The sequence below is a fragment of the Scatophagus argus genome, chromosome 11 (genome assembly GCF_020382885.2).
Source record: "Scatophagus argus isolate fScaArg1 chromosome 11, fScaArg1.pri, whole genome shotgun sequence".
NCBI classification, from domain to species: Eukaryota; Metazoa; Chordata; class Actinopteri; family Scatophagidae; genus Scatophagus; species Scatophagus argus.
The window spans coordinates 21,738,786-21,759,064 of NC_058503.1; the positions used below are offsets into that span (position 1 = coordinate 21,738,786).

Consider the following 20,279-nt stretch of genomic DNA (forward strand, 5'->3'; position numbering starts at 1 on the left):
TGCGATCGGTCCATTCTGTGCGGGAGAAGAGTCGTGTTATGGACTGAATGCAAATGTCTGTAGGACCAAATGCTAATCTTCATGTGAATATAAAAAGGGCATATAATGGTTGCTGGATAAATAAAAAAAAAAAGTTGGATATCTAAATTACCATTTAATTCAAATTTGTAACATAAATCACTAAAGAACTTCAACCTGCCTTTTTCTTTTTTATAATTTTTGGTATTATTACTGTGTTAAAAGAAATCTGTGAGTTTGCCCCACGACTGTGCTGCTTCCTGTGAGGTGCAGAGCGTGAAAACGAGCCCACAGCGAGTGAAAATGTGACAGGAACAAAAACACTTGATGTTCAGGGGGTTAAGTAACATCCTAGAACGCGTTCAGCACCGCTCACATTCAGACAGCACGGCTTAAGACATGTCGCAGGAGACAGCAGAGGGCTCGGAAGCAACGTGTCCGGCTCTCGGCCACTTCCTCCGCTAACCAACAGAGGCCAGTGGCTCTCTTTGCAGACCGTCTGCTGAGCAGTGTGTGCGTTTGTGTGTGCATGTGTGCGTGTGTGTGTGTGCTCTCCTCTCGCAGCGACTCATTATGTGCGGCTCCTGTTATTGCAGCTCTGTCACCACACTGGAGCAGTGAATGGAGGAACACACAACCGTTCATTAATGTTTTGACACCCCGTCCCCTCCCCTCTGCTGTGCTACTGGGATGAGCTTTTTCCTCCTCCTCGGGCACATCGGTACAACACTTTATACATACAAATGCACGGAGCATACACATAACACACTTAAGCAATAACTCCTCTCTCCCTAGAGTTCTTTGGCAGCCTCGGGCCACAGCAAAGGCAATGAGGAATACATTCATTTCACAGTCCAGCCCATTTTGTTCAGAGAATATACAGTCAGGGACTGCAAGATGCTCTAAATGTATTCTACATTCAGGTGCCTCGAAGCGCCCAAGGTCCAGTTCTTCTGTTTAAAACCTGAAACAAAGTTAAAATGGCTGGTGATACGGTTTGATTCAAGTCTTGGCATTGGTCAGATGATGACAAAGGAACAGCGTTTCAAGTGTTAAGCCCATCACACAGCCCTCTGAGTGAGACCTGATTCTCTTTCAGTCAATATTTCATTTGAACATGCAGCCAAATCTTTTTGTACAAACCATGAATGTGTTTTCATACGTATCTCTGCGACATTTCACATCGCGTTCAGGTTACATGTGCCGATTTTCTTATCTGGAGGTTTTCACACATTTATCTCAAGGTGCAGCAGCAATCAACACTCTTTGCCAGATGGAAAAAACGAGACATCACAATAAAGATGTGAAGAATGTCTGTAAAGATGGCACTTCGAAGGTGGAACAGTCCTTGGTGCTGAAGGATTTCTTTGCCTGAAAGCCTCCCCAACCAGGTGCATTTTTAACCTTCGTCAGGGCCAAAAGCAGCACTGCCTTCCCCTCGCCACACATTTTACATTCTGTTTAAAGAGCAACCTTTCAGTAGATGGTGAGTGTGGCCGACAGATCAAATCTGTTGTTTTCAAGACGAGAGAGGAGCTTAGGAAGACGGTCTCCCACACAGTCGACCAAAGAGAGAGAGGCAGGGAGGACAGGATCACATGGGCTTCAGCTGCAGGTTATCAGCTCTGCTTTGACCAGCAGCTTTCAGTCCTGATTGTGGGAGGTCAGCAGCTCCCCGAGACCATCACTAATCGCAAACAAAAATAATACATGAATAATGCTGCAGATTCAGTTCACTTCAAGACGTAATGGAAAGAGGCCTGGAACAATCTGTTTAAAGGTAAGAATAAACAGCCACTTTTTAAGGAATGAAAATTAACATCTCAGTTTGCGTGCAAATCTGAAATCTTTTCAGACAGATCTGAAGGGGGCAGATTTTCCTGTCTTCATATTTACCCAAAGATACCGCCTCACTGATGCTTCCACTGATCCACCTACTGCACATTATCCTATGTGGTATTGCAGTCGGGCTCTTGTAAAAAATCAATTACCAATGAATCACGTCGATGTTCACAATCTGCACCAAGCATTGAAAGAGGAGCATGATGGGTAGCTGCCGGTGGTGGTAAACAGATCCATGCCGGTACTGCGATGAAATGACAAATATTGGCAGTGTGATTGTGTAAAAGGACCATGAAAATAATCAGCTATCAAGTGTTAGATGAAATGTCAGCCTCACGTATCCTGAACCACAAACAAAGAGAATAAACAGGCACCGAAGTAAACATGTTTTCCGAGCCTAGTGGTGGAAGACGTACTCAGATCTTCCACTTAGGTAAAAATAATATCAAAGTGTATAAATACTGTAAGTTAACAGTGTAAGTTAACAGATTTACTTGTTAACTTACCGAAGCCGTTGCCTTATAATTCTTATACTTGTAATTGAGCATTTTGCAATGATGTATTTGGATCTGAGGATCCTCTGTTTCAGTTTCAAGAAAACAGATCCCAGTGTGTTCTTATGAAGAGGGCACCAGACAGGACAGACAGAACAGACAGACAGATAAGACAGACAGACAGAACATTTTCCACCCCAGCTCAGTGAAAGGCAAACTGTAACTGAAATGTCAAAGCGTGCCTTTTAGGCCCACACTAACATTCTGAATTAAACCTTTAGAAATGTCTTCTACCGCCAGGAGACAGCCATTTGAAAGCCAAGGTGGCCTGGTGGCCCCTCGCTGGCCACGTTACCTGCAGTAACAGCGAGATGTCAACACATGCTAATGACTCTCCTCTGCTTTAGCTGTATCCTCCGCTGCCTCCTCTCATGAAGTCCTTACTCATTCTGACAGTATGCTGGCCAATAGTCCCTATCATGTTAATCTCATGAGCTTGTTTAGTGATAAATGCCTCTGCATGAATATCGTGAACACAGAGCCTGCACACACCGTACTGCAGAGGATATACAATAGAGAGAGAGATTAGGATGTTGGTGTCCATTAAAATACTTACGTACGACAGCCATTGTGAATGAGATGTGACATTTACATAACGCCACCACTTAAGCTGAATGTTTAAAGACTCTGCAACCTGCTGGAATATTAATGTACATTTAGACAGACCTGTGGAGTCCCTATGAAAGCGAAAAAGGCTGTGGAAAACATGACTGTGAACAAGGTAAACAGTCACTGCTACGGGGGGAGTGATGGATATTCTCTATGACGACTGAGTGAAGGGCAATGTGATGGAGGAGGATTTAGATGTGTGATATTGCCAAACCTCTGCCTCACTTTCTTTAAATAAAAAAAAGTAAAAAAAAAAACCAACAAAACCCACAAGATTTTGGGTCTAGCAGAGGCCCGACAACAATAATAACTTTCATCTTTTGGATGATGAAAGCGTGAGAGCAGAGATTGTGAAGATCTTGTGCAGAGTTCTGCTTCCACATGAAGCATGTGAACCAGAGGTAGTGACCACTGAAAAACAGGAAGTCCTCCCCTTCAACATCAGGTGATGGACAATGTCCTCAGCATACTGAACTGAGGCTGAAGAGCACGCTAAGTTTGGCTTTATGCATTCACAGCACAAACGTCCCCCTTATCTTCCGGCTTCTAAACCTGGCAGAGTTCTGAGGCAGGGAACCACTGGACAGACTGCCGGCAAGCTGTGAAGCAGATGGTTTCCCGCTTGACTGTTGCGGTCCGTCTACAAGCAGGCCACTAAAACTTGTTACACACATATATGAAAGCAGAAGAGAGTAGCTACTGTTGCTCACTGTGGCACTGCGTTAACCTCACGATGGTACATGACACTACTGAGAGGCGTCCTCCAGGCTCCTGCAGCCTGTTGCACCAGCTGAATACAACTTTGAGTGTCTGAGTCAACATGGAGGGTTTTGTTGGAACTGGTTAGCGTCACGCTGTGTTCAGCTGGACCATCTCCACTCCAGCATCCAGGTGATGTGGGAGAGGAAGTCACTTATTACTGCAATGGATGCTGCTTCGCTGCAGGCAGAAACGAGCAGTTGTCCACCTGTTCATAGTCTTAATAAGAAAGAGTCACACCTGCTCAGGAAGGTGTTCATTAGGGGTTGACTGACATGTGTTTCAGGGATCGCGGCGAGTGAAAAGTGATATTTGGAAATGATACACACTTAAACTAAAAATTTATATTTTAGTGTCAGTCTTTAATAATAACCAGTGACTGAATTTAACCAAGTACAACATTTGCTGTACTGACACAGACAGTGAAACGGAGGAAGCTAAATGGAATCCAACCATCAATAATTTGATTATTCACCCCTGTGCTTTCCCTTCTGTGGCATAACAAATTACCTTCTGTGAAACGGGACGATTGCATACAATATCACCTTGTAACATTTGGGTTCAGACTTGTTAACTGCTTATTAAAATGTCCTCCAGACATTAGCATTAGCATTTAATCGGAGACATGTTTTTGTCCGCTTTTAGCTCCAGTTTGGTCTTCACCGACCTGTGAGGAACATCAACCCCTTCAGCCGCTAAATGTTTCACTGTGTTCACAAGCTACTCGCTAAATTTGCCTGTAAACTTCTGCTAATAAAACTGCTGCCTGCTTTGCTTTGAAATGAGGTTAACAAGAGCAGTGAAACTGAAGCAAATCAGACACTAAAACATTCCACAGGGCTAATAAAAGACAGCTAGCACAACCTGATGTTGAGGGAAAGATGCCTCTGAAGCAATATGCTCCCTGCTGCCAGAAATCAATCAGAACAAAAAGGAGCCCTGCCAACAGAGTCAGCCGGTGAAAGTAACGAATGGCTTTTATTTTATTGACTATATTCAGCACGAGAACAACAAGTGATCCGTCCATCTCTGTCCAAACCTGGAATAAAACCCACACCTGTGTTAATTAACTCATCCTCACTGCTGGATTGTCTGTGTTTGAGATACATATGACAGCCACCTTCATTTGGGAAGAGCTCACAGCAGCAGTGGATCAACCCAAACACACCTGGCTGTTAGGCTGCTGGTGTGGATCAGAATAAAAACATTCAGATTTTGTTCTCACTCATCAGCAGGGGTCACAGACAAGGCAGGCATGCTAATGTGCTCACAATACCGCAGGTTATTTTCATGCTCCCCCTTCAGCGTAATTTCATCACAAAGAATCAAATAGGAGAAGTGTCATCATGCATTCCTGCAAAGCACAGACGCATTAAGTTTGCATGTTTCATATGCATTAATGTCTGGGGTGCCAAAACCTCTAAGGTGGGGTGTGTTGTTTAAATATTCAGGAAGCCATGTCCAGACATTCACAAAGAGATGTTTTACAGGTCTGAATTGGAGACATCAGTAGTGTTTGTGGTGGCAGTTGCGGTACAAGCAGCAAATCTGTCCAACACATCAAATCTCACTGAAATCCATTCTGTCAACATGACATATCCAGAAGTGGGGCAGCAGTTTGTGCTCCTTCCTCTCTACACAAAGCTTCACCGGGGCTTGACCTCGCTTCAGGAAGTTCTCCTGTGGTTCAGTATGCCAGCTGTTCCACTCATTGTTATCTTCCCTCCAAAAGACAACAGCACTGTGAACTCTAACATCAGAGATGTTGAGCAAAAACGACCAGGAGCTGACAAGAGATCTTCTATCAGCCTCTGCAGGTGGGACCATGTCTCACTGTCTTCAGCAGAAAAGACATGACAGACAGCACCACCTCATGGCTCATAACTGATTCTTTTGGACAAATCAATCTTGACCCTTGAGACTAGCTTTTCTTCCTGGAGCTTTGAGCCACACTCCACTGTTCTCATGGGCTGACAGATTCTACCTGTTGATGAACATCATGAGATGTAGCTGAAAGCTCCAGCAAAAGCTAGAAAGTGGAACCTTGACTTAAAGGGGAAACTCCACCAGTTTTACACATCAAGGACTGTTTACGGGTTTTGGAGAGTACTTGAGTCAGCGTTGGCTGTCCGAGGCTGGCAGGTTGAGGCTACATTAGCAACTGCTAGCATAACCGTGGATGCATGAACGACGGAGGCCTCGTTCACTGCCCAGTGGTACTTTAAGTCAAGAAAGTTCAACTTTCCAGCTGTAAAAGTCCCCGATGAATCTTCCACCAGCCGAGCAGCTAAAATCTGGTTTATCTTTCCACTCAATTGAATGGGGATAAAATGATTTAATCATGCAGCTCTTCTAGGTTTTCCAAATGTTTCTGGACTGAGTGTATCAAATTCTTTTTCCTCTGAAATGAGTGACGACACAGTGTTGTGACTCTCAAAAAAATCTATCCACAGTTTTACAGCTGCTTCTTTCACAGTGTTAATTTATGGGAAAAAGTCTTGACGGCCCGTGTGTAATTACACTGTTTGGCTACTTTGTCAAACTGGCTTTAAAGCCCTCATAGAGGCCTGACATAACACCTGAATCTCTGACCCAGGTGTCATGTTTCACTGTGGGTTATGAAGGAGTCAGGAGTTTTGACAAGGAAGAAGGATGTCTGGAATAAAAACAATGATATTTCTCGTTTTATCCTTTTATTAAAAAAAAAAAAAACAGTCCATCATGGGTCTGACAACGTTACAGGTGCATAACCTCAAGATCTCTGAGTCACGTCCTTCATCACTTTTTCTCCCTCTGTCGTTTCCTGTCGGCCTCTGTGCTATCGGCTGTCCAATCAACATGAGATTGTTATGAATAAAACTCTAAGGTCAAGAATGAATCTTTACACTAATTTTCACTTGTAACTCCTGAACTGTGAGCCAAACAAAGATTTTTTCTTTCTTTATTCCTTGATTCATTGTGTAGATCTGTAAAGGCCAAACTCATTTCCACCTACACAGATTTTATGCCAGTCGCCTTTTTTTTTATTTTATTTATTTATTTAAAAAAGCACTCCATCTACACACTACACCAAATACGCCATACAACATATCTGAATGAGCCTGCGAATTAGTTGTTTTTAGTAATACAAGACAATGCATGACAGCTGATTGCTAAATCCCAAAAGGTTCCGTCTCCTTGACATAAATTGCCATTAGCAACTGTGAGTGATGCAAATGGTGCAACCACAACATGGTCCTGAATTAAATCCCTGTACTAAAGTCAATTATTCACAGACTTCAAAAGTGCCTGCTTATTGTTATGTATGAAAAATCTCACATGTACACAAGTCAACAAATTACGACATGAAATTAAGTTTATTTTGCTCTGCAAAAGCCCACTTTGCACGTCAGATTTCTCCACAACCTTGTGCTCAAATCTTCAAACAACTACTGACGTGTGAAGTGTGTTTCAGGTAGGGATTCACCCAAGACCCCAAAGAAAGCTCGTTTTCTGTAGATGGCTTCTGAAAACTGGCACAAAGTCAGCATTTCTGAGCATTTTCTTCCTGCGATCAGGACAAGCGGATGGGACGAAAACATATGGCTCTTCCATATGGAAACACCATGAAAGGCATCAAGCAAACGGCATCAAAAACCTGTGGGATATAAACAATTTCTAAAGCATCAAACAAGAACTTATCTCTTGTTTAGATACGCCAGGTCTGCAAATTTAATGAACACTGACTGAACCCTGATCACTCAACTGTTGAAGGACACCACACCTCTCTCACATAAACTTATTTTCTCTAGTTTTTTAATCTTTCAGGCGATTACTAACCTATGCTAATTATAACTAAACTATTTCTCAGAATTTATAGCACAGTAGGGACTTTATGGCTCATTTTATTACCAAAACTCCTTTAGAATTTCAGTCATTCTGCACCTCAGGATTCATTACATCCTACTAGCACACCATTATACACTCACCCCTATTAATTTCAGCGCGCAGCAGGCTCTGCAGGCCATTTGGGCTTCATCATAATGTCACTAGCACAAATTTCACACACCCGACTTCAGACAGACACTCAAATGTAACTTCATACAAAGTCTTAAGGGTTACTTCACTCTACTGCATAAAAGCACAATATAATTCTGCATTAATGAACTTAGTAAATTACATCTAAATGGCATCTTCTCCTGCATGGCTCCCTCGTCCGCAGACACGCCACCAGCACGCACACACACACACACACACACGTAAGCAGAATAAAATAACAAATTTATCATGTGAATTAACTCATCAATCATCATGATTGTGTTTTCAAAAGAGAAGTTTTTGGAACCATTAATCTTCAAGTATCTTGAGCTCCTTTTGGAAAATGTTGGCTTTTTAGCGTCCAATTGAATGTTTGAGTCTCTAATTGTGTTTTTGTTCCCCCCTCAATAACACTGATTTGTATTATGTTCTCAGGAGCAACTATTTTAGATCATAAAGTGAGAAGTCATTATGCAGTAGCTAAGGACACGATAGGACCCATGAGTGCAAGAACCATATGCATGGCTTGGCAAATGAGGGTTACATCGTGTTGCTTTCTATGTCTTTACGGGGGACAAACAAGCCTTCTCGAGAGGAAGTGCTCTTATGCAAATGAGTGGCAGATATGTCTCAACCACAAAACAAATTAGCGACACATCTATCACATTTTCCTCTGTGAGGCCCGGGAATGAGAGATGAACTCAGAGCGCAGGATATATTGAGATCAGCTGGCATAGCTTTATAATTTATAGACTCAGAGACTTGAGAGCCAACGCAATCATTCTTATGAGACTGATTCCAGCAATCTATCACTCCCAGAGCCAGCCAGTCCCGAGCAGTTTTTAAAGACTGTTTATGTGATAGATCTTCAGAACAGGGGAACGCCTCACAGGTTCAATAACCTGCTGGCTGGGTTGTCGAGCATTCTGGATGCTGAGTTACGGAGATGAGAGCTATCGGTGCTGCGTGCTGGCAGAGAGATTGCAAACAATGCTGCTACTCCTGCCGCTGACAGGGAAAAACCTCACAGGGAAAGCACATTAGAGCCGTTGATTTTACAAAATGTGAGATACAAACGGAAGTAAAGCGTTTTGAAATTCAATATTTTGTTGGTCCGGAGAAGCGATTCTGACTCCGTTAGCCTTCAATTTTCATCCTTGATATTCTTCTGTCTATTATCACACAATTCAGACAAACTTACAGTAATGGAGCCAGCGTCACTTGAAAAGCTAAAAACGTGGCAAATCTGCTGGCTCAGGCTGAAGGCAAACACTTTTAAAGCTGGACACTTTTCGCATGAAACCATTTAACGACCTCACTGACGCTTCAGAAGTAGACGTGACAGCAGAAATTTAAATCTAAGACTTGTTTTGTTCCCCGAGTCGGGACAGACTGCAGCTCAGTCTCCCTCCACGTTGTCCTCATTACTTCCCTTTAAAATCTGAGCGGCTTTCACTTCATCTGCAACATGAGAACTTGTCAAAGTGCTTTATCTGAAATAAGGCTCTCTTTGAGCAGGATCAAAGCCCGTCAGTGTGTAAACTCTGAATAGATCTCCAACTCTATTTTGAGAACAGGCAGCTTTCACAGACTACCTGACAGGCAATCCGTTGCATTTGTTTGAGTAAATCGTCTATTATGATTATATGATCAACTTTGTTACTAATAAATGTTGGTAAACCAGGATGCTGTGAAAAATGTTATCCCGCTCAGTTTGCTCTTCGTTTCATTTCTGCCTGCTACTGACATCCGAAATGTACATTTTGGACTTTGTATCTGTTTAAAATTAATTGTATATTTAACATCAAAGATATCGTACAGGCTTTGTCTTTATTCCTGCCGTGTTTGTGTGCTCATTTCACATTTTATTTTGAAGTCTACTGCAGCACACAGACTAGTAAATGTGATGAATTCACGTCACTGCAGACATGTGACGTCTCGTCTGGCCTCATTGAAGACCCCTAACTGACGTCGCCAGTATTTTTTGCCAGTTCAATTAGTGAAATGTCTAAAGACTGATGAAGCAAGACGTACCCTGGATACATTTCTGGCTATCTGAGGAGTGGATTCCTGGATGTTCCTGAGTCAGTAAGTGCTGTACAAACCAACAGCTTTAAAAGGAAAGAGCAGGATAACTGGTGTATGTTGCATGAAGCCTTCTGTGGCTCCAGAGGAAGAAAACTACAACAAGTTACAACAAGTAGAAAGGGTGACCAAATGAAACACACCTTTACCTTGAATAAATTTAAGGATTTCTCTGTGTTTGAACAATGTTGGAAACATTTGGGACAACGCAGGTACACATCTCAAAAGAATACATCGCAGAAGTCTGGTCATTTCTAGACATTTTAAAGCGGAAATGTTACATATCATGTCTTTTAAGACTTCATGTCCCTTTAATTCTCAGCTCCAGGTTTTTTGTCACCCAAGAAGCTTAAAAGTGATGCGACTATAAAAGGGCTTGAAGGTAGTGGGTGTCGGATGCAGGACTACAGTCAGATGTACTTTCTCTTGTAGTCATGAAACAAGAACCTAAAATTGGTATTTCAAGAAAAAGAGGCTCAGTCCTGTTCACCGAGATAAATCATGGACTGACAGTCTCGTCCAAACTTCTGTCGAGATCCCTTACTGTGTAAATCCACAACAGCACAGCTTGGGAAACATAGCACATTCTCTGAGACGACCTTGTGCTCCCACCACCGACGTGAGCTCGAGGAAAGGAGCTCTGACACAGCTCCCAGCTACTCTGCCAATCCCGGCGAATAGCCGCAATCTGCATGTGGGTGGACCTGACACTTCGGAGCGCCCCTCATGGCGTGAGCTTCAGGCCGCATCCAGCCTCGTTAAACTCATCCAGACCCCGGGAGTTAAGGCCCACGAAAAATCTGCTTCCTCGTCCTAATTGGATTTCTTATCTTGGCTTGTGGCATAAGGACACAGCTATGATATGAAGAGGGGGCATTTAAGAGGATAACAGAGAGCCGTTAAGACCTCAGCGCCAGACGACGGGGGTCAGGCATGGAGAGATTAGCGGCGTTTTTTTGTGCGCAACACAGAGGAGGTATAGAGTACTTAATCCTGACTATGAGCCGTGCTTGTTTGACTGATTTCCGAGACAGGTTTGCTATGAGCTGAAGGCAAAGTGCATCATGGCGAGCTGCAGCAGATGCCTCGGGGTGTCAGACCCCTCCTAACCGGTGCTCGCCGATTTGGGGAAGTTTTACACAATACAGATTTCGAATGCAGCAGACAGCCCAGCTCCAGCGTGTTTGCCTGAAAGTGAAAACACAGGCCATGAAAGAGAGAAGTGCTGCACACAGAGATTCAAAAAAGGTCTTTTCTTGCACAGCAACCCTCTGGGGTTGAATATGAGGCTGAATATTCTCAAGGAATGTAATTCAAGCTGTGTTTATTGTCGCTGTAAGACCAAGAGCCTAAAACCAATTTGGCTCAGGAAGTCTGTTCCTGTAGAATATTTTTGTATTCGCTCATGTTTCAGAAATGCATTTTTCAGAATGTTTACAGTTATGTGTAGAACACCTTTCACTTGTCCATGTGTCAGTGCACAGGGCTGAAGTGAAGCGAACCTCTTTCACTCCTCTGACTCTTCTGTTTCACCATTTCTTACTGTCTTTTGTCTTTTGTTACGTATGTGCAGACCTGTCATTTCTGCCCCGTTTGTTTTCTTTTTCCTCAGATGCTAAAGCCAATTAGCTGCTTTTTCGAGTTACTTTCATTGATCCTCATTGGTTTAAAGACACAAACTCCCAAATGACCATCCTCACTACCCTGACAGTTTGTAGATAATTCAAATGAAACGGATCGGATATGTTGCTCCATTCTGACGGCCTGACAAAGAAACTCCACAAACAAACAGTCAGCTATGAAGACCAAGTAAAGGTGTGTTTGGATGCACTTTGGATTCAGTGACGTTCACTGACTGTTTAACACTCTCTCAGTGTTAAATAGAGCTGAAATCACAAAATGGAGCCATCCAAGGAGCTGCTGAACAAAATATAACTCAACTAGTCCAGCCAACATGTTTGGCGACCATGTGCATGTAAAATCAATGGTCCTTCAGTGACCTCCCACCACCAACCTTGCTGACATTCACATCTTGTATGTGATGCATCGTTTTTACTTTGCTCTTTTTAAAACCGATTTCTTCAGTCAGCTTCTACTTTCGAGCTGCTTCAAGGGGGCGGCACAAGGACCAGCCTAACAAACCTATGTGCTGATTATGACACCTGTTCGGGAAGCTTAACAGATCTGTGTAAGCCATGTTCATATTTGTGCAAATCATTTGGTCACCATGGCAACACATGCTCATCAGCACAGGTATTTTACCTGATTAGTAGGCCAAAGTGGTCCTGCGTCACTAATCATACTGTCCTGACCTGATACCATCAGGTTGGGTTCTGTGGAGTCTGCGGGTAGTTGATAGGTGGGTGGTGTAAGTCAAGGAACATCTACATGAATGCCAGAACCCAGAGGTTTTCCTGCAGGACACTGGATTGTTAACGGATGATTAATGTTATTCACTTTGCCTGTCAGTGGTTTTATTGTTGCGGCCCATCGGTGTAATTTGTTATTCCGTCCAAACAGCATTAGCCAACCTGGTGCAATGAAGAGGAAAACGTGGAAAATAAAAATGGCTTCAAGATAAAGAAAATGTGTATTTTTGCCACACGTCTAATGCAGAATACCGACCTGGGTGCATCCCACAATGCCCTGCACCCAGCACACATGCAATGTGACAGCCGTTTACAGCACAGGCCAGAGCCTTTTACCAGCCTCCTGTTCGGTGGCTTTACACAATGGCTGGCTCTGCTGAGACAGATGACAGATGAAGAGCTGGCTTGAGCACAGGGGTCACAGGGAAGGACCCAGCATCAGGAGCACACATGGCTCTATAAGCAGCAAGCGATGAGGTCTCACAGCTCCAGCATCCACGACTGACAGCACCTCATGCACCTTCTCACAGGATGTTCTGATTCTTAACAGCACAAAATGGTGAAATACCAGGAGGACCTTATTCTCCAAATTAATATTTTCACCCATCATTCAACCCGAGGTGAACTCCACTAATTCTAAACACTCAGCCTTGTATTCCAAAACTGCAGCCTTTGGGATAGTGAGGAGGATCGATAAAATTTGCCCCAAGCTAAATTTCTCTGCGGGGACTTCGAGGTTGAAAAGTGATGCAGAACCAGCGGCAAAATCGATACCACTGTTGAGTCACATACACATGCATAGACACACACACACACACACACACACACCGCACAGAGAAGCAACCGCACAAACACCAGCAGAAGAAAATTCACGCTCCTTCAGCCCGGCTGTAAGCGCACAGTGTGAACACAATGCGGATGCTGCCGTGCGGAGACGTTTGTCGATCGTGACTGGAGGAGAAAGCGACGGCGTTAAAGACTGCGTGAAGCTCCATTCTCACCAGCTTTAAAACACACACACACACACACTTCTTTGCAGCCACTTTTATACGATTAGTTAACAACAGGTCGAGGATCGGGACGATCTCCCGAGACCACGCGCGATAAAGTTAAGCAACTGATGCGCCATCAAAGACCAAGCCAAAGCACACATTTCAGAGGTTGTTCTCGCCATAACTGCGTGGAAGTGACACGCAGAGCCTCGGTTTGAGGAGAGCCTCTGTGATTTGTCGTCAGGACATACAGACAATATAATAATAAAGAGTCCGACGTGATATGAATGAAATCTCGCCACTGCGCCAGTGTGTGGCTCCTCATCCAACACATTCACTCCGGACGTCAAGAACCGGAGCTCCCTCGTTCAAACGCGGCCACGGGAGTCACACTAGCTGCTTATTTTAACGTCGGGAAGAAACGGGTCCGAACAGGAGCCGTAACTTTAGCGGGTTATAACGGGGGATGCTCACATGCGGATCCCCAAACCATCTCCAAAGTGCTGTGCGTCAATGCGCATAACAAACCAGCACTGAAGTTCAACTGTCACGCAGATGCTGATGATTCAGAGTTACATGAAGTCCACCAGAGCGAAGGATGAGCATTCAGAGAGCCTTACCTTGATGGCCTTTGTAGACTGGCATTTAACTTGATGCGAGACGGTGGCGGTTTGGTTCATCTTGGGACGCCGACACAAACGGACCTCCTATCCAAGTGAGACAGAAACAAGAGCGGGGAGAAGCAACGCGAGTCCCTTTACATCTACACACCGTAGTGATGATCAGGGTTTTGAGTGTGTGTTCTGATAGCTGCTGTATGTGCGTCGCGCAGCGCAACGCGGTAGGTCTGTGCACAAACGATCGGAGATGAGGAGTAGTCCAGGGGCGGCCGCAGAAATATCTGAACGGGGTGGCCCCTTCTACCCGATCTAACAGGCAGTATTGTACAAAACAGAGTTAAATGGAATCTCCGGATGAACGCACATTTGACTTTTCAGATCACACACACACACAAATAAAAACACACTGAAATGGCTGATGCATGACTGGGTTACCTGGCCTCCTTTTCAGACAAATTTAGCAACTAGCTAACGTGTGGTGAACATAACAGAGGAGGAGTTAGCAGCTGAAAAGTCAGACTTTTCATTCAGGAGTTTTGATACCAATCAGACCTAAAGAAACAAGTGAATATTGGAACTGCACCTCTATGTCTGCTGGACATGGTTGGACTGGCCATTGGCAGAAATCCCAGTCAGCCGGACGTTCTGGGCTGTGATGACAAATTACCTGGGAACAAATGAGAGGAGAGACATAGAGCCTAAGCAACAAAGGGCTGACCATCTGGGTGGGCCGTTTTACAACTGGGGGAGATAAATCACAAAATAGACATTTTTAAACAAGCCCAGTCCCCTCGTGAATAAAAAAAAAAGCAACTAACATGTGACTGATTGGACCAGTTGATTGAGCTGTCTGTGGTTAGGTCCAGAATTGCCTCACCTGGGCCCGCCCCTTTCCCATTTCCATTAGGCTGGCAGATTTCAAATATCTGGAAGAATAGCACAGCAACAGAAAGAGGAAAAACCTGAAGATGGTGCTGAAAAGTCTTCTGAGGATGATGTGGCCAAACATCTTAAAATGACAAATTATTCATTTGGCGCAGTTATAGCAGTCAGTCATCTGAGCTCAGTGAGCCTGAAGCCACTGGCAGCAGAGAGCAGACAGAGCAGCCCACTGAGCCCAGTCATTCCAGTTCTGTTGGCTGTGAAGGACAGCAGGATGAGTTCAGGGATGTGTTAAAGCTAGGTATTACTGACAGGTACAGGTAGGTAGGCAGGCAAGTCCAGGTTCAGGTCCAGGTAAATGAGAAGGTAACAAAGGCGCAAACACAAAACTACAAGACAAGCAATGTGAACAAGCTGACAAAGGAACAGAAGATCTGGGCTGGCATTACATGACTTACTGATGAGGTCCAGGTGTGGAGATGGGCAGGGCAGCTCAGGTGAGGGGATCAGGTGGACAAGAATAATGGTGAAGGGGCCGGGGAACAGGAGATATGACTGAACAGAGTAGTGGTATATGGAGTCATAGGAATATACTTATCTCAACATTTATTTTATTTGCCTTTTTTATGGCTCTCAGATGACTCCATACAGGTGAGGTCATTTTTATCCAAACAGCCCAAGATTACATATCTGCCTTAGATGGCTTTAATTTCCCTTTCAAGTAAGCACAGTGCAAACAGCACTTTTATTATATTTTGCCTGCAGCCATATAAACCAGCCAGGTCCCCTGTGCTGGAATACCTCAGCACATGCTTGAGTTTACTGTGCTTCAATTAATCAGAGGTAATTAACACCAGTACACGAATCATGTGAGCATAATATCAACTGACAGAATAAGCATAATAAAGCTTGGTTTGACGCAGGGCAACAGGGTTATGTAAGAAAGCAGGAGCTGCCTTAAGGCTCTTATCATTTAACTTTCACAGAGCTTTAGTGATGCATATAATCAAATACATTCACAAACTGATGAAAGTAATTCACACACAAACACACACATTATTACATTTCATTACTGATTGATTTTAAATTGTCTTGAATGGAGAGCTAATGTGAATATGTTGCCTACTGAAAGGAAAACAAATAACACGTTAGGGTGGGAGGTTCTTTATTTCATGTGACTGATTGCGGTGACATTAGCTTACCTGCAGACATTTTCTCATGTTTGAACATTTCAAAGCTGACAGCATTTCCAATGCTGGTGAACACACTTCACATCGTACACTAATGTCAGAGCCCTTCTGTCGAATGTCCAGCACAGAGAGGCGTACTTGTCGGAAGACGCGGCCTCCTGGCTTGACGCGGTCGGCCCGGTCGCAGACGCGGCAGGTTGTTCGGAGCAACGCTCAGCGATTTGATTGGCAGACGGGGGGTTGAGCGAGTTCAAAACAGAGAAACTATCAAAAACAGCACAGTCGAGCACATTCTACCCAATGAATTCATGAAAAGCAACAGAGGACAGAGGAATCTACAAGTCAAATTTATTTATGTAGCCCAAAAATCACAGATCACAATGCCTCAGTGGGCTTCACGATCTGTGCATTCGACACCGTCTGTCTTCGATTCAACTGGGGAAAAACTCACCCCAAAAAACCCCTTTTAACTCGGGAAAAAATGGAAGAAACCTCAGGATGAGTCACAGAGGAGGTGGACAGAACAGACCGTCAAAATCACTGACTACAGATTAGAATAAAATTTCTGATAAATGAAGATGAAAAGTTTCATGTGTAGATGGAGAGTCTGTCTGTGCAAATGGACAGTCTGCTTAACATTGATTTATATTCATGAACATGTTTCACTGTGAGCTGGTACTGCGTGTAATCTGAGGTCGTCGCTGGCGCCGAGTGCTTCTCACAAGTTTGAATGCACCTGAACTTGCGCTTCTTCGGCGTAGAATTAATTTGGGCAGATTACAGATTTGTGTCGTATCTCCAGGTGCAAAGCCACACACAGCTGTGAAACTGGACTGATTCTACGCACACAGTGAATAATGAGTCACTTACGAAGCCTGGAAAGCCATATTAAGCCTCAGGATGGACAATAATTACAAGTCTTGGGTGCAATTTTAGTCCTGTTTGCAATTTTAACTTTGCACAGATGTTCATGTTGCGTTGCCAGATAGTGGAGACAAACATATACTATCTTGGCATTGCACTCATTTCATGTTCATGATCCTCCCACTTTGTTCGGATGGTGGACATGACAGGGAAATCATCACATCTGACAAGGGCCAGAGATCCCAGTTCAGTCATGCGGCACATGACGGAGAGCCAGGCTAAAACATGATGCTTCAACACCCAGCTGATTTGAACCTAATGTGCATCTTATTTCAATCTTCTTGTCACTGTGACTTTTGCATCACGTCATTGTGTTGCTGACTTTTTATCAGTTTTTCTGAAATATCTTCACCTTAATGCAACAAAAAGGAAAACTGCCACAGTTAAAGTGGTCGAAGGCTAAATTGCCGTACTCTAGATATGCAATTTCTGTAAGTCAGTGAAGATGATGATGATGACGATATCTCATGCTGTAATTCATTCTCCACATTTGTGAAATGAGAAATAGCATGAATGGAGGTTTCATTCTACACCTTAGGAACAGTATAGTCAGATATGAATCTGCCCAATTTCTGCAAACCTAATTCACTATTCTTGACACTGTGAGCATTAATAATGGAACTGAACATTGAAAAATACCCTAATCATGGACGGCACGGCATGCAGGGACACAGTCTTATTACACTGCTGAAGGAAACTCTCAGTTACAGGGGAGAGGCGCTGATATGAGGTGATTCTGCGGGCAGAGGAGAAATATGTTTCTTCATGACACAGTGAGTAAATGTGTCTGCAGTGGCCTTCGGAAGCTGATAAATTACACTCGCGCAGCCTTTGGGTGTGATGGCGTTTCAGCTTTGCTTCTTTGTCTTTCATCCTTTTTGTTTTTCTCTGTTGTTCCGGTTCTGTTGTCCGCACGTCTCCCCGGGTCCTGCTTTGCAGATACTTGTGGCTGAGCATGTTATGATTTTTAGAGACCCTGTGTGTCAAACGACCGGGGGTTAATTGAGCAATTGTAGCGCCTCTGTTTCCCATCTTACACCGTTATCTGGGGGGTTCATTAGAGAGACGTTGTACACCAAACCTGTCTGTTCACCTTACAAGTGTCTCAGGCTGCATATCAATGTCTGCGTATGGGGAAAAGCCCTAACATCACACCACATAACGCCATTCATTTGTGTTCATTTCTTCCATGGTGTCGTGTCATCCGGCCGGGTTTTAATGCCCAACATAGCAGCATGTTCAAGTGTAATTAAGGCTTTAAGCTTCGGAGGTTTGATGCTAATGCTAGAAGGAGGCCACACTCTGCTAATTGAGGTCAGCTGATTATATACAGCTAAAAGAACTTAAAGTGTAAAGGCAAGTGTAAATTACCAGTAGGTGGTTGTTTGTACATGTTCAGACTTTCTGGTAATTACTTCCCATGTGTAGATGTGTATTGGCAGATGAATTAATAGCCTGTGCAGTGAGCTCAGTGTAAATGTGTTGGGTTGATTTCATGCAAGGGGGCGTGTATACTGACACTGAATCAGCAGTTTCAACTTCACTTTAATCTGTCATGCCCGAATTGGTGATGAGAGTGTGTGTATGGATGTGTATACAGCTGCATAAGGGTATGTGTGGGGGGGTGTGTCTTGTATTTATCTGTTATATGCAAGCATCAGACTTCCTGTCTCCCTCTGTATCTGCATTTGAAAACTTTGTTTTCACATTACCAAATGTTTATAGTTTGGGTCCATGTGCTCATCACTAAAAAAAAAAGCTCTCATTGTTGTTAGTACATCAAATAAAACATGCTGCAGTGGGATTGATCCTCATCACTCGTCAATAACTAATATTTCTTCCTTAGAGAGGCCGTAAATGGAGCTCTACAGGTGCAACGCATGAGTGAACATGCATGCATCTTTTAAAAAAGGTCCTTTCAGTGACTTCCAGGTTTTGTTCCATCACTAAAAAGCCCCATTGTGTGCACAGCGCTGGGTGCACAGCGAGTGGTGGATGGGGCTAATAGATCTGTAGTACCTGCAGGCCAAACTAAATGAATGGCATCATCCCTCCTCTTCACACTGACAGAGCTGAGCATTAAAGAAATTCCCAAGAGCTTCTCAATAAATAAAGAAGAAAACATGAAAAAAGCTTTGGCTAATGGACGTGCATAACTTTTAGAAAGCAAGATTTCCTATATTGGTATCCATTCAAGATACTTCTGCTACCAGCCTTCCAGATCCTTTAATCTACTGATGTTTGAAAGCCGCAAGTAAGGCTTCAGATTCCATTCACAGCATGCTTCCTTGGAGAGTCACAATAGGTTGTGCATGCACAAAGCAGTGGCTCAAAACATGTACTGGACAAAACAATGTTTAACTTATATTCCAATACTCATTAAGATAAAAGTCATCTCAAGCCCAGAAGAAATCATATTCATGTTTGGGAACTTTTCAGTCTCTGGTTCTGGTTCAATATTCAGCAGTTTGCCAAATCTTTTCTGGGATCTGTTACAAAAAGTAAAACTGAAAAAGAGTTTAATCTCTGCAAAATCATGCAAAAAAAGGAATAAATTTTTCCGATTTTTAAAAAAGTGACCTGCCTGCTGTCCCCTTGGAACTTTCTTTTATTCAATTCCTTTCGTCACTTTGTAGCTTAGCCTTGAGAAAAGAAAAGGATAACTTTCCGTTAACATGGCCATCATCACATGTTGCCTAAAATGTGAAAGCAAAGCTCTGAATACAAAGCCCAAGGCTGCATTCATCTTTATATAAACTGAATTTTGAGTTTATTCTTTACAAGGGTATGCGTCCACAGCGTATTGTCTTGCCTTCAGCACTCTTGCAGTGTAGATATGTGCTATTTTATTTAAACAAAGAAGCCAAAATGTTCAAATTTCACTGTGTGTGCATAATGACTCATGTTAAAAACAAAAAACTAAATGGTTATTATTACCAAAAGTGTGGGCTGTAGGAAAACAAGGATTTGCGTTGCATGACTATAAAAAAAAATTCCATTTATGAACACTGTGGGCCATCGATGCCACTAATCATTAGCTTTAGTGAGAAAATGGACTAATCCAAAATCAAAAAGACCCAAAGGATCTGATTGAACAGACTAATTGTCTTTTAGAGGAGTGAATTAACTGCATGTTCACTGGAGACTGGATCACACACACAACACGGGAGACTTGGTTTGCTTCAGTAGGACGACGCTGCTTACGAGGCCTTGGAGAAACATTCTCTTTGAAGCTGCACTCTCGCAGAGGACAGGACCAAATCAATTCTGTTAAATTTGCTTTGAAGGGGAAATAGCCTCCTCATCTCGCAGAGTCCATCACAGCTCAGCGGGACACAAAGACTTGTCCCTGTTTACTCTTTGTTATGAAACCAAAGGCTGGCAATTTGCATTTTTTAAGCAAGCTTAACAATGTCTG

The 20,279-nt window shown here is 43.3% G+C and overlaps 1 protein-coding gene across 5 annotated transcripts in view; it reads right to left on the minus strand.

Moving 5' to 3' along the window:
- The window catches only part of LOC124066982 (inactive dipeptidyl peptidase 10-like), a 148,675-nt gene extending 133,408 nt beyond the window's left edge, over positions 1–15,267 (minus strand). Inside the window, exons 1-4 of one of the 5 annotated variants that reach the window (XM_046403931.1) lie at positions 15,060–15,184; positions 14,743–14,791; positions 14,449–14,532; positions 13,866–13,952 (exon numbers count right to left, since the gene is read on the minus strand). In XM_046403931.1, the coding sequence (XP_046259887.1) occupies positions 13,866–13,952; positions 14,449–14,532; positions 14,743–14,769 (198 nt within the window). In that variant the 5' untranslated portion in view covers positions 14,770–14,791; positions 15,060–15,184. The other 4 variants (XM_046403933.1, XM_046403934.1, XM_046403930.1 and 1 more) reach the window with 4 other exon arrangements.
- Between the last annotated feature and the right edge of the window lie 5,012 nt (positions 15,268–20,279).